The 13354-nt window shown below is 43.6% G+C and overlaps 1 protein-coding gene across 1 annotated transcript in view; it reads right to left on the bottom strand.

Moving 5' to 3' along the window:
- KY (kyphoscoliosis peptidase) overlaps positions 1-13354 on the bottom strand; it is a 31545-nt gene that overhangs the window by 8860 nt on the left and 9331 nt on the right. The window contains exons 6-8 of the mRNA XM_065557110.1: positions 11802-11884; positions 9526-9634; positions 5106-5223 (exon numbers count right to left, since the gene is read on the bottom strand). Of these exons, the coding sequence (XP_065413182.1) occupies positions 5106-5223; positions 9526-9634; positions 11802-11884 (310 nt within the window). The remainder of the gene's footprint in view (positions 1-5105; positions 5224-9525; positions 9635-11801; positions 11885-13354) is intronic.

The raw sequence follows: 13354 nt of genomic DNA, 5'->3' as shown, positions 1-13354 counted from the left end.
AGGGATGGCCTGTCACTGGAAATACTAATCAACAGGCTGGTCAAGACTGGAGGGAGAATTGCACTGGGAAACCTTATTGATGATGCAGAAGGCCAAAAAAGTTGACCTACAATGTCTTTGCCAGTCCTTGATAACTTGTGAGCCAAATTCTGTTCTGTTTCACGGCAGTAAGTCTGGAGTAGCTCTGTTGATGTGAATGGAGATAGCTTGGATTTACACTGGTGTAACTGAGAGCAGGAGCTGGCCCATTGACTTGAAGGAAGATTGTAGGTAGGTGTTGCCAAATAATCTAGGTGAGTTGGGTATCTAATTCCTGTAAACCCTCTGAAAATCCCAACATTAAACATGTCTAAACAGAATGCCAAGGGTCATATTCTGCCCAAAGTTACCACCCCTGCAATCCCATTTAGGATGAAATTAGTAAAACTATCCCAATGGTGAGAGAAACCAGAATGTGTTTGCAATTCCCAAGGGAAGAGGTAGATGCACTACTGCTAGAGTCATTTAACAATGGACTGGGCAAAATGCTGGCTGAACATAAAATATAGGAATAACCCTGTACTGGCAGGAAGATGGACTAAACAGGTTTCTTACATTTGTCATTTAGATGTTATACAAATAAAATAAATTGTTCAGGACTAGGGAGAAGTGTGAGGAACTCAAGAAATAGCCAACAAAGCCAGAAGACGGGACCACATGATGGTAGATGATGACATTAAGTGCAATGTAATCTGGATTGGAAGAAATGATTAAGCTGATTGCACGGGGTGATGCCATCATTGTAAACCCTTTAGTGAAAACATTTGCTCAATGCACAGAGATAATTCAAAGCAATAAAAGATGCTGGCCTGTGTTAAAAAGAAGATAAAGACCATGCAGACTAATACGGAGAATGTTACACTGCCTTTATATATCTGAATGACACATCTTTCCCTTCAATTCTGGGCTCAATTTTGGTGAACTCTTCTTAAAAAAAAAAAAAAAAAAAAAAAAGAGGGAGGGTGGGTAGGAGGGGGAGAAATGTTCCAGAGAAGGACAACCGAAATGGTACATGGCATATAGGGGGGAGGGGATTCCATATTAGAGAGTAAAAGGATAGGACTATTGAATATGGAAAAGGTAGAAAGCAAAAGGAGAAGGCAAGTTGAGTGGCTGCATGTACTCATACCCATAATGCCTGCATAAGGGCAGTCTATGCTCAGGTCTACACTGGAGACTCCAGTCAGTTCTGCTGAAAATTTATTGTATTGAAACCTGGGAAGTGCAAATGCTTGTGTGCATTCATACTAGCCATGTTGAGTCAGGTCCCATGTCCATGCTAAGGCTGTCCTAAGCTGATTTATCTCACCATCACAAACAATGGGTTCACAGTGGTCCCAGCAAACAAACCACCTGCATTTTGCTGACTGCCACCTGAGAAGCCAATTTTGGACAATTAAATATTGCTGAAGTATTTGTAAAAATTCATGTTTTCATTCATTTCCAAAAATGTTTGATTTTTAAAAGTTGGCCTTTGGGTGCTGACCTCCCAGTACCAACCTCCTAAAAATGCCCTGGTCTTCATTAATGCCCTACCTTCCCCTGCTACAGGACTCTCATCTGGTCAATCATAGGAGGTTTGCCAGCTGAAGAGGTATCCACCCATCATTTGTGCCTTAGACCCTTGTCCACACTGGCACTGAAGCAACTGAGGCTCATTCAGTGACGTGAACAGGAATTGTGTGGTGCTCATAACTTTTGGCGAATCAGTTCACTCATTACAGTTGCCTCAATATGGATTTAAGAGCCTAATTTTAGGCCCTCATTTTTGAAAAATGTGGCCCTTGAAACATTTGAAATCAGAGTTCTGCTCTTTCCCTACTGCCTTCATAGTTAAAGACTATCTAAATTGTGTACAAGGATGGTAAGAAGAGGCAATGATGTCCTCTTGCTAGAATGGAATGTCTTTGGCAACAGAAACAGAGGAAATGTGTTATGGGTTGAGTTAATCCTTGTTGTGGGTTGGGTATGACCTTTGTCTTACATTCAGAATAAATGTAAAGAAACCATTATGATCAGGTGGCTGAAACAATAGCAGTAGCACCCAAAACACAGACACATGCAAAAGCTGAATAAAAGCTGAATCATGTGGCCCAACAGGTTTCAAATATAGGGGTTTGGGTTTTGATTGGTGGAACTGTTTTTACTCCTGGGGTAATTCTGCACCATAAAAATTCTGCATATTTTGTCAAAATAACAATATAATCACACCTGTTTCAATTATTTTTGGTCATTTATTTCAAAATACCTATCAGCAAGTATGTCTGTAACAATACAGACAAAGATTCAGGAAATGTTTTTTTGACAAACAGATTCCTTACTAAGCATATTAATACAGAACTCGGAGTAATAATTCATTTAAACTACAATACAGAGCTGTATTTCCCACGCCCCTCAGAAGCAGTGCAAAGGTTTGGGGAAGTCAGGGGTAACGGAGGAGCTGAAGGAGAGGGAAGTAAATTGCTGAAAAGGAGCCTGGGTGTGAACTTGGAGGTTTGTTGAGTATGGGTGGGAAAAGTATGGAACAGGTTTTTTTCAGGGGCGGGGAGGGATTGTAAGGGAGCTTTCCGCATGCAGACCCTGGCTGACCCCTAGCCTCTCCCATTCAGTCAGGCACATCTGCCCCATCCCCTTGTGTTCCTGCACCCCCATGTGTCCTTGCACTCCCTTTCCCCATGTGTCCCTCCACCTCCACCCAGACACCCACTCTCCTCATCCCCATGTGGCTCTGACCCCTCCCCCGTCTGTGTCCCTGTACCCCTTCCTCCTGTCCCCATGTGTCTGAGCCCCACTCAGCCACTCCCATCCCTATGTGTCCCTGTACCCTCTCCCCTGTCCCTGTGTCTCTGTGCCCCCACCCAGCCACTCCCCTGTCCCTATGTAGCTCTGCACCCCCTCCCCCATCACCATGTGGCCCTGCACCTCCTCTCCCATTCATCACCTGCCCTAGTCTGTCCTCCCCCACTAGCCCTTATGAGCCCTTGTTTGAAACCCCCCCCAGCAACTCCATGTTGTCTGTCTCCCCATAGCCCCTGTCTCCTGACCTGGCTGACAGGGGCTGCAAAGAAGGTAGGCTCTTTTTCTTCCCTGGCTGGCCAGGAGGGGCTGCTTTGTTCTATCACCACAGTGCCCTCTGGTGGGCAAAAGGTGGAACTGCAGCAACATTTCAGCAGAAGCTTTTTTCTGTGCAAAAAATTAAAAATATGTGTGGCTCATTAATTATGCGCATGGGCAGAAGTGCAGAATTCCCCCAAGAATATGTTTTGGTCTGTGTGTGAGGGCACAAGCTGAAGCAGTGAGAGAAATCCAAGCAGACAGGCACAGAAGGCTGGTAATATGACCTTGAGACTAAAAAAGCTAAGAGAAAAAGCTTATAGGCTTGGAACAGCCAGCAAAGAAACTGGTTTTGTTTTATTTTGTTTTCTTTCCCCTGTTAGTGTTCCAGGAAATGGGACATTGCATATTCTTTGTAAATAAACAAAATTGCATCCAAAAATATCTGACTATTACCAATTTCTCCTTCTAACTGGAACAATTTATAAAACACCAAATTTTTGGCTAGTTACTTGAGTGAAAGGAGGTAACAATTGTCTGACAGGAGGAGAGTGTACTGGGCCAATACCCGGTTAGTATTCGATAAAGACAAATCAGACTGAATGCCTGGGGGTTTTGTAAAATCATAGAATGAGGAATCAGTGTGGAAATGTTTCAGTAGTGAGTAGATGAGTGGAGCTTGTGAATAATACAAATACCCTTAGGAATATTAATTTTTAATAAAAGCCTTGTTTGTTTCTCAGTATATTTTTCTAATTACATTTGGAATAGCTAGCGATAACTTACATAAAATGCAATTATAAAATCATAGTTGATTATTAATTCATAATTTTAATATTTTAAAAAAAGCAGAATAGATACCTGGAACACTGAGTTGTTGGCTAGAGGCATTCTCCACATTAGCATCTTGCAGAATATTTTTAAAACATCAGTTTCCCTCACAGTAAACGCAAGTTATTAATGAGGAATATGCTTCTAGTGGTTCTTGGGTGGGGAGAGAAATCAGTGACTACTGACATGTGCCAATTAAAATCTGATTTTCCCAGGCCTACCTAAAATGGGAGTCAGTGTGCCAAGAAGTTGATGGAAGGGCTCCATTTGGAAAGGGACTCTGTGGAAGGTTTCAACTAACTTCAAAATTAATTTCTTATCACCATCATTAGTTCATAAACCCAAACTATTACAAACATTTGGGGCATCAGCCGTGATTCCCAGGGTTTGCCTTACACAAGAACTGTATCCTTTCTCTACTGGGGATAGAGAAATGTACGGGAGAAGCAATTTGTGCTACATTCATACTAAAGGAATTTATAGTTTCTGCAATGAAACGAGCCTCCCTTTACATGAGCTGGATATATAATTGGTTGTCAAGCCCTACTCTAAATCCTTTAAGGGCCAAACCCTGCTCACTCGTTGAAGTCAACAGGGCTACTGGCATGTGGAAGGTGAACAGATGTGGTCCTGAAATTACAACACATCTGCAAAATGGGAATAATGATACTGACCTCCTTTGTAAAGTGCTTTGAGATCTACTGATGAAAAGTGTTATATAAGAACTGGGTATTATTATTCTGGCTTAGATGTGAGGGTTTTTGCAGAGAATATTGGAAAAGCTTATGCCTGGGCTTCAATGACTACCTCTTGCATGCGAGTTGGTTGCAGATAATGTTCTTCAGTATTTCAGCCTTGCCATTCTTTTAACCTTCAGATACAGAGCTACTCAAAGAAAAAAACCACAGCCTCTTCTAACTAAATTATCTCCATGTATTCATCTGCCATTATGTTAATGCAATGCGAAGCTCAGCAGATGGCACAAAGTAAATTATGCGGGGGGAGGAAGAGAAAGCAAAATTGACCTTTTGAGGACTTACTGTTATTCCACAGCATAGTTTGAAAGAGAAAGTTTCAAGTCCTGTTTAAAGTCATTTTAGGTGATGTAAAGGGAGACAGAGTAGGCACAGAGATGACAATATTAATGCTCCTGGGGGTTGAATGTTTGTGATGTTATTTACCTGCACATTTGTTGAAAGAGCCCAGCGTATCCCGCACAAACACTCTTCCCAGTGCGAAGGACATCCTTTGGCTCACAAGACCGCTGGCCTTTGTTATGGAAGCCCACAACATCGTATTCTGGAGAAATGAAGACAAAGTAAAGTTCCTCCAAAAGCCTGGGGCAAAGGGATTGATGAGCAATAGAAAATGATTAGATTATTTTCATCTCCAAGAAGCACAAAGAGAAATGATCAGTAGTAGGAGCTGTACAAAGATGTTTCCTCTGTAAATGTCTGCTTTGGGTGCTCTCTGCATGCATCTCCTAAGGAACGAAGTTGCAAACCTAGGCTCTGATTCCGCAGTCAGATCCAGATCCAGACACTTATTTCTGTGCAGAGCCAATGTGTCTCCTTAAGGATCCATCTCCATACAGCTCCAATTGCAGGATCATGGCAGTAAAGGGTAAAATGTAAAGTCCTCAGGATCAGAGAAAAATCCTTGAATGTATATAATCAATGAAAAATGGGGAACAGCTTGTTGTGAGTGCGTCACACATCAATGTGGGTAGAGCTGGGTAATTGTCAACCTTTCCATGGCACCAAGACTAGTCACAAATTTGGATCAAATTTGGCAAATTTTTGCCCTCCCAAAATAGATTTTTTTTTAAAGTCAAAATAGTTCATTTGAATCATTTTGAAACAAATCTGTTGAAAGATGTTTTGTTTAGAAATTTATATATATAATGCGAAAAACACTCAAACTAAATGAAACACTGAAACCAATTAGTTCTGGATCATTTTTGGGTGTTTTTCCCTTTTGTGTTTTTTGTTTTGTTTTTAGCCTGAAAAATGTTAATTTTTTTTTCTTTTTGGTTCAGCCACCAAACTGTAAAATCAATGATTTGCTCAGCGCTAAATGTGGGCAGGGAATTTATAGTTTGAGCTGCAGGAAATAATATTTTCAAAATAAATACAAAAAAAGAAACAAAGGAGGGTTTATTCCAGGCAGAGCTAGAGAAAATGGCCCAGGAAAGCTAATTTTAATACCTAGTAACCTTGACTATGGCCATGTCTTTATAAAATATGAACATATTTTTCTGACAAAGGGCTAAGGAGTGCCATCAGCATGCTTGTAACATTCCTCCTTCCTTGAATGCTGTTCAGGAGAAGAGAGCCTGCGAATGCTGCATAGACTGATGAAATGCTGCAACTTGACTTTCATCTGAAAGACTCCATTAATGTAAGTGCCTTTAAGTCTGCTCCTGAGGGCACAAGAGAAGGAAAGCTCTAGAGCAGTGATTTCCAATGGCTCCTTAGTGATCTGTGGAGCACTGGCTGTTGGGATACAGAGAGAGCTGGTCACATGGTACTGGCTCCTTGTTTCCAGCTGCTAAAGTGCATGAGACGACACAGCTAAAAATACATGCAGTGCTTTTTCATAGAGGGATGATACACAATCATGGACAGGAATGGAGATGGCCCATGCAGTGATGGATGGGAGGCGAGATGTTCAGGAGACGCTCTCTTTTTTAAAATGTGGGCCAAACCATGACACAGTTTGTAACAGCTGCTCTACAGGATCCCCTTTAGAAGAATGAAATGTGCCAATCTAAAGGTCATCTACTAGCCAGAACTTGACACTGATTTAAATTCTGGTTCCAAATTGTAATCCATTGTGTGCAAAGGGGAAGTCGGAGAGTCTGCCCTCTTGCATGCCCATCACCAGGGAGGGTGGAAAGGGAACTGGGACAAAGAGCTGTGAAACAGGGTGGTGGGAATAGCACATAACAGTGCATCAGAGATATCCTAAGAATATGAATGGGAATAAATGGATTCCCAGGTACTATAAATCAAGCAAGTTGTTCTGATGGGATCTTCAGTTATAAGAGCATTTGTTAGTTTTGTCCTACAATGAACCTCAGAACAGAGAGATTAAAAACTTTATAATCCATCTCTTCCCAGCCTCCTCCTTGTTATACAGAAGAATCCTCATCTTTTGCTAAATTATAGTATTTGTTTAACATGTGAGATGTTCTCCTACACTTTTAGGAGGATGGACTCTATGATCAAATGCAGCTATTCGATCTCCATACTGTATGATTTTAATTGGCATAGCTATGTATAAACATGTCAATTAAATAGGTGCCTGAATATTAGAGGCCCACTGGAATGCACTGTGGTAGCATGACTCAGTTTCTCTGTTTCATGAAATGCTTAAAAATAAGCAATGTATAAATAACAGGCATGTCATCTAAGAGTGAATATAAGAGGGGTGTATGAACCCCACACTGATTCACTGGGGTCTCTAAGAGCCTGAGCCCAGTTAGGCAACAGGGTGGCAGCTGGAGGGAGCTAAGCATAATTGGTGATCAAATGCACCTGAGAAGGAGCACAGCGCAGTGGGGAAAAGGCCAGGGATGAGACCTGGGAGAGGTAGCTGGGAGTTTTATCTTCAGGACTAAAGGCAGCAAGAAATTTGGGAGGCCTTGAGCCAGAACCAGAGGGTTCTGAGCCAGGAGGAAGCCTGGGGCCAGAGCTAGGTTGTCCTGAACCAGGAGGAAGTTAGAGGCAGTTGAAGCCCCAGAGGCAGTAATGATAAAACATAAAGCCACTTGTATTGAAGTTTGAGAGGCTGCAGAGAGAGATGAAAAGGAACTGTGTAGTGCCTCTCTACGTAATAGATGCCAGAAGGGCCTCCCCGACTCTATTTTAAATGTCTTGATTTGTAAGCCAATCTCATGTCTTTCTGGGGTTTGACTCATAATTTTTGAACAAGTGGGGTTGGCAGCTACATTATTTATTATGGTGCCAGTTGACTGCACAAATCTACAATGCATATTTTAAAATGTAATTCAGGTGGAGTTGAGGAAAACGTTTTTTCTTATTTTAAGGCAGGTTCAGTTCAGTAGAACTTCAGAGTTACGAACACTTTGGGAACGAAGGTTGTTCGTAACTCTGAATAAAATGTTACGATTGTTCTTCCAAAAGTTTACAACTGAACATTGATTTAATACAGCTTTGAAACTTTACTATGTAGAAGAAAAATGCTGCTTTCCCTTTATTTTTTTTTAGTAGTTTGTTTAATACAATACTGTATTTGCTTTTGTGTGTGTGTGTATGTCCTGCTACTTGATTGTGTACTTCCAGTTCAAAATGAGGTGTGTGGTTGACTGGTCAGCTCGTAACTCTGGTGTTCCACTGTATTGTGCAGTTTTTTGTACCAGTGGTAAATCTACTTTGAACCACTGAGGATTGGGAAACTCCTGCTCTGGTGGTGGTTACTTCTTGGCATGGGTGGCTGCAGCTCATTTGTTGCCAGAAACAGACGTTTGCTGCACATTCTGTGTTCCAGTATGAACAGGCTTCATGCTGAGGTTTTTAGTTACATGTTTTCGGTAGAAGAATACATTTGGTCTATAAATCTGGGTGAGAGAGAGGGAGTTAAACATGCCCTTCTCTTGGGCCTTGATCATGCAGGCAGCTAGTGCCACTGACTTCAATGAAGTTGTGCAGGTAAGGATTGCTTGTGTGCTTTGCAGGGTTAGAGATGGGTTGCAGACACAGGACTTAACTTCCTGGCATATTAAACACTTAAAGAATCACACGCATGTTACAGAAAGTAGCTGGAAAAGAATGTTTATGACACCTTGTTGAGCATGTGCGCTCTCTTCTGCATGTCTCTATCCACTCGTGAAATGCTTGTGCGTATGAAAAAACAGAGGAGCCCACTGTTTGTAAATGGCTGTCATCTGCCTTATTTGTTCAAGGCCAGAGTCTGTCCAGCCCATACTTGTGTGGTCCACGTAAAGGTCAGGCAGAACTGCAGCCCCTAGTAGAGTGGGGACAGGCACAATGTGAGATCATGGCTTTTCTCTCTCCCTTCTCCCCCTGCCCCTCAGAATAAATGTGTGCGAGCTAGCAGAGCTGGCCAGCACCAGGGGAGAGGCTACATGTCACAATCATGGTCTTACTGATGTTACAACCTAGCATTTTTGATGCTGCAGTCACTGGCATGGTGGTGACTTGTGCTGTGGCATCTCTGAATAACTCAGGTGGGAAACTCAGACTTGTCACATAGGAGGAAATCACTGACACATCACCCTGGTGGAAACTGGTGGTGACTTGTGCTGTGGCATCTCTGAATAATTCAGGTAGGAAACTCAGGCTAGTCACACAGGAGGAAATCACTGACACATCACCGTGGTGGAAACTGGCAGGGATGGGAGAGGAAGTACAGAAATATAGATAGACGATAACCTCTCAATAGAGTTCTGGATACTGACAGCAGACTTTATTTATCCAGAATTAATTGTGGGCTCCCCTTCTCCTCCCCCTCATGTGCCCCCTACAAACCTACTCACAACATGCAATCACAATATAATGAGAGTGACAGCAGCAGCATTGTCTGCCAAATCTGTGGGAGTCCAGGATCTCAGCCTACCTATGTGATGGCATATCCACATCCAAATGGCTCTGACTTTCTCCAGATCAGTCCGGGCTTCTCGGAGCAGGACTTTCACCAGTTCCTCTATGCTGTTCTTGACACTCACCTGTTTTTGTACGGAATAAGATTAGAGGGTTCAAGTGAGAAAATACTAGGAGGTAGGATGTCCCCCTTTTCTGCCTTCCTGTTGAAGTCATAGGGGCCCCTCTATGACATTGCTTTTGTTTTTGCATGTCTGGCAGCGCCTCTGATCATTTCTGCACAACTCTCGATGGGCAGTACCAGCACCTACTCTGTAACAACTGTCTTTTGAGTTTGCTCATTCCCTGATTTATTGGAAACTCTCTTGGTGAGAGACTTCAATGCTCATGAGACTAGTTCCTTTTCAATAGGGTTACCATATCTAATAAATAAAAAAAGAGGACCCTCCACGGGCCCTGGCCCCGCCCATTTCCCCACCCCTAGCCCAGCCCCAACTCCGCCCCTTCCCTGCCCTAACTCCGCCTCCTCCTCCCTCCCACTCCCAGCCACGTGGAAAGGGCTGCCCGAGGCTACCGGCTTCACGGTTTGCCGGGCAGCCCCCAGACCCAGCGCCCCCGGCCAGGCACTTCCCCTCCCGGGTTCCGGCGGCGCAGGGTCTGGAGGCACGGGGGCTGCCCGAAACCGGTAGCGCTCAGGCAGACCAGCTCTTAAACAGAGCCGAAGAGTTGGGGAGGAGCAGAGCCGCCGCGGCCGGAGGCTCTGCTCCTCCCCTGACTCTTCAGCTCTGTTTAAGAGCCGAGCTGCCCCAGCGCTACCGGCTTCGGGCAGCCCCCGTGCCTCTGGACCCTGCGCCGCCGGAGCCCGGGAGGGAAAGTGCCCGGCCGGCGGCTGGGGTCCGGAGGCAAGGGGGCTGCCTGAAGCCCATAGCGCTTGGGCAGCTCGGCTCTTAAACAGAGCTGAAGAGTTAGGGGAGGAGCAGAGCCTCCATTTTCCCGGACATGTTCGGCTTTTTGGCAATTCCCCCCGGACGGGGGTTTGACTGCCGAAAAGCCGGACATGTCCGGGAAAAAGAGGACGTATAGTAACCCTATTTTAAAGGCAACGCAGATTAGGATTATTGTGGGCCAGACATATTTAACCTTCATGGCAAAGATCAACTTTTCATCACAGAATAGCCACCCTTACCAACCAGTCAAAGGATCTTATGCTTATCACCACCTTCACAAAGCATATTTTGCTTTTAGATCCACACACACACAAAATCTTCATCGATGTCACTGTTCGTTGTAAGAGCCAATAGTCATATCACCACTGGTATTCCCCATCATCCCCTGCACACACTCTGATTTCTATTGTCTCTTAACAAAACAGCTATGTGTTTTTTTTAAACTTGAGCTTCATAGAATCATAGAATATCAGAGTTGGAAGGGACCTCAGGAGGTCATCTAGTCCAACCCCCTGCTTAAAGCAGGACCAATCCCCAACTAAATCATCCCAGCCAGGGCTTTGTCAAGCCTGACCTTAAAAATCTCTAAGGAAGGAGATTCCACCACCTCCCTAGGTAACCCATTCCAGTGCTTCACTTCCCTCCTAGTGAGTAAGTTTTTCCTAACATACAACCTAAACCTTTCCCACTGCAACTTGAAACCATTACTCCTTGTTCTGTCATCTGCTACCACTGAGAACAGTCTAGATCCATCCTCTTTGGAATCCCCTATCAGGTAGTTGAAAGCAGCTCTCAAATCTCCCCTCATTCTTCTCTTCTGCAGACTAAATAAGCCCAGTTCCCTCAGCCTCTCCTCATAAGTCATGTGCCTCAACCCCCTAATCATTTTTGTTGCCCTCCACTGGACTCTTTCCAATTTTTTCACATCCTTTTTGTAGTGTGGGGCCCAAAACTGGACACACTACTCCAGATGAGGCCTCACCAATGCCAAATAGAGGGGAATGATCATGTCCCTCAATCTGCTGGCAATGCCCCTACTTATACAGCCCAAAACGCTACTGATGACTCATCTGAAGTGATGGAAATTCAAAGCTGTAAGTCCACATTGAGTGTGATTGATATTTTTGGTCATACTTTTTCCTGAGTAGGCTATTCCATAGTTGAAATGGCCAGGGAAAGGTATTTTCAGTGTAGTTTTGTGGCAGAAGTTCTGTAAGCCTAGGTCAGACTGAAGGACATCATCACCTCATTCCCCTATGGAGCACCTTGGTCTCCCAGGGAGCGAGCTCCTGAATGGCTGAAGACAGTGTGGTCTTGTAGGAAGACTGAGTTAGATGAGACGTACCTTTGATGCATAGGCATCCAGTTTCTCAAATTGCTGCAGGTCTAATGTCATGGATTTCAGACCGGATTTGTCCCATGGATATGCTGGAAACAAACATGGAACAATCATTCCAGAAAGGAGAGGCTTTGTAACTGGCCAAACATAAGAGCAAGAGCAGTCAGCAGAGTCTCCCACCCACTGACTGAACTTGCTGTGTGTGCATCAGATGACACTTGAATGGGACCCTCCTGGTTTGTAGGTATCTGCTTTATCAGTTCCTCCCATCCAAGCCAGTCAGATCTGTATAGGGTGACCAGATAGCAAATGTGAAAAATCGGGACGGGGGTGGGGAGTAATAGGAGCCTATATAAGAAAAAGACCCAAAAATCGGGACTGTTCCTATAAAATCAGGACATCTGGTCACCCTAGAACTGTAGTATGCACGTCTAAGCTGGGAGTTCCTTTTTGCATATTTTGCACAACATAAACTGCACAAAAAAATCTGATAGTAAAAATAGGGTCTGATGTCCAATAGGTGCCCAATCTGATAACACTAGAATATCAGGCCTAGAGGGGTCAAATAGTATTCATCAAGAGCTAGCATCTGATATCCATAGGCCTCAAGTAGTCTCAGTAAAATATATGGCACTGTTTGCCTGATAAAGGCTCCGATCCTGCAAAGCACAGGAGTAACTTTACTCATGGAAGTAGTGCCAGTGAAATCAATGCGGTTACTGCTGTGAGTAAATTCACTGATACATATAAGCCTTTGCAGGATTGGGATTTAAGATTCTAAACAGCAGGGGAAAGGGAATAAGAAATTAGCCCTAAATTTATTACTACTATAATATTTTCAAATGAATTATTCTAATATCTCCCCCCTTATTTCACCAAGTATATACATCTGATTGAATATTCCACACATAATCACTTATTCAATGGATAGCACCCCAAAATTCATTTGAATAGTGAACAAAAATCTTTTTTTTTTCCTGCAACCACCACTAAGCAGGCCATTCTAGCAAGTCAAAGCTACAAGAATCCTGCCCTCTGCGATACTGGGATTAAGAGATTCTTCCAGATATTGCTTTATGGCTGTTAAATTGCAGGGAGGCAAGAGGGAAGGGGGAATAAAAAAGATAATAAGAGTTTAAATTTTTATTGTGTGAATTCTGAGTGCGAATAAATAGCAAGGGAACTGCTTAAAGTGTAAGGGTTGGTAACCTCAGCAACCCAGCTGTGGTGGCATGAAGAAAGACTAGGTTATGTTACCAAATGGGTGGAGAAACAGGGATGTGGAACTGTTACTCTATATGTATTGCTGTGCCGCTGGAGGTGAGAGTCATCTGTCAAGAGCAAGGACTGAACCCGTGACTTCAGGATCACAGAAGCATGATCCTTTACTGCCTGAGCTGAAATACACAGCTCTTACAGCCTGCCTGTATTAGTCTGATCAATCTTTATCTGTGGCCTAGGCACCACTAGAGGGGGATGGAGCACCACATTGAGCAGACATGAGTGGTTACACAGAGAGCACTTGTTAGCTCCCATCTGCAGGAGCACCATCAATGGGA

The sequence above is a fragment of the Chrysemys picta genome, chromosome 9 (assembly GCF_011386835.1).
Source record: "Chrysemys picta bellii isolate R12L10 chromosome 9, ASM1138683v2, whole genome shotgun sequence".
NCBI lineage: Eukaryota > Metazoa > Chordata > Testudines > Emydidae > Chrysemys > Chrysemys picta.
This window is presented reverse-complemented; position numbering and strand designations above follow the sequence as displayed.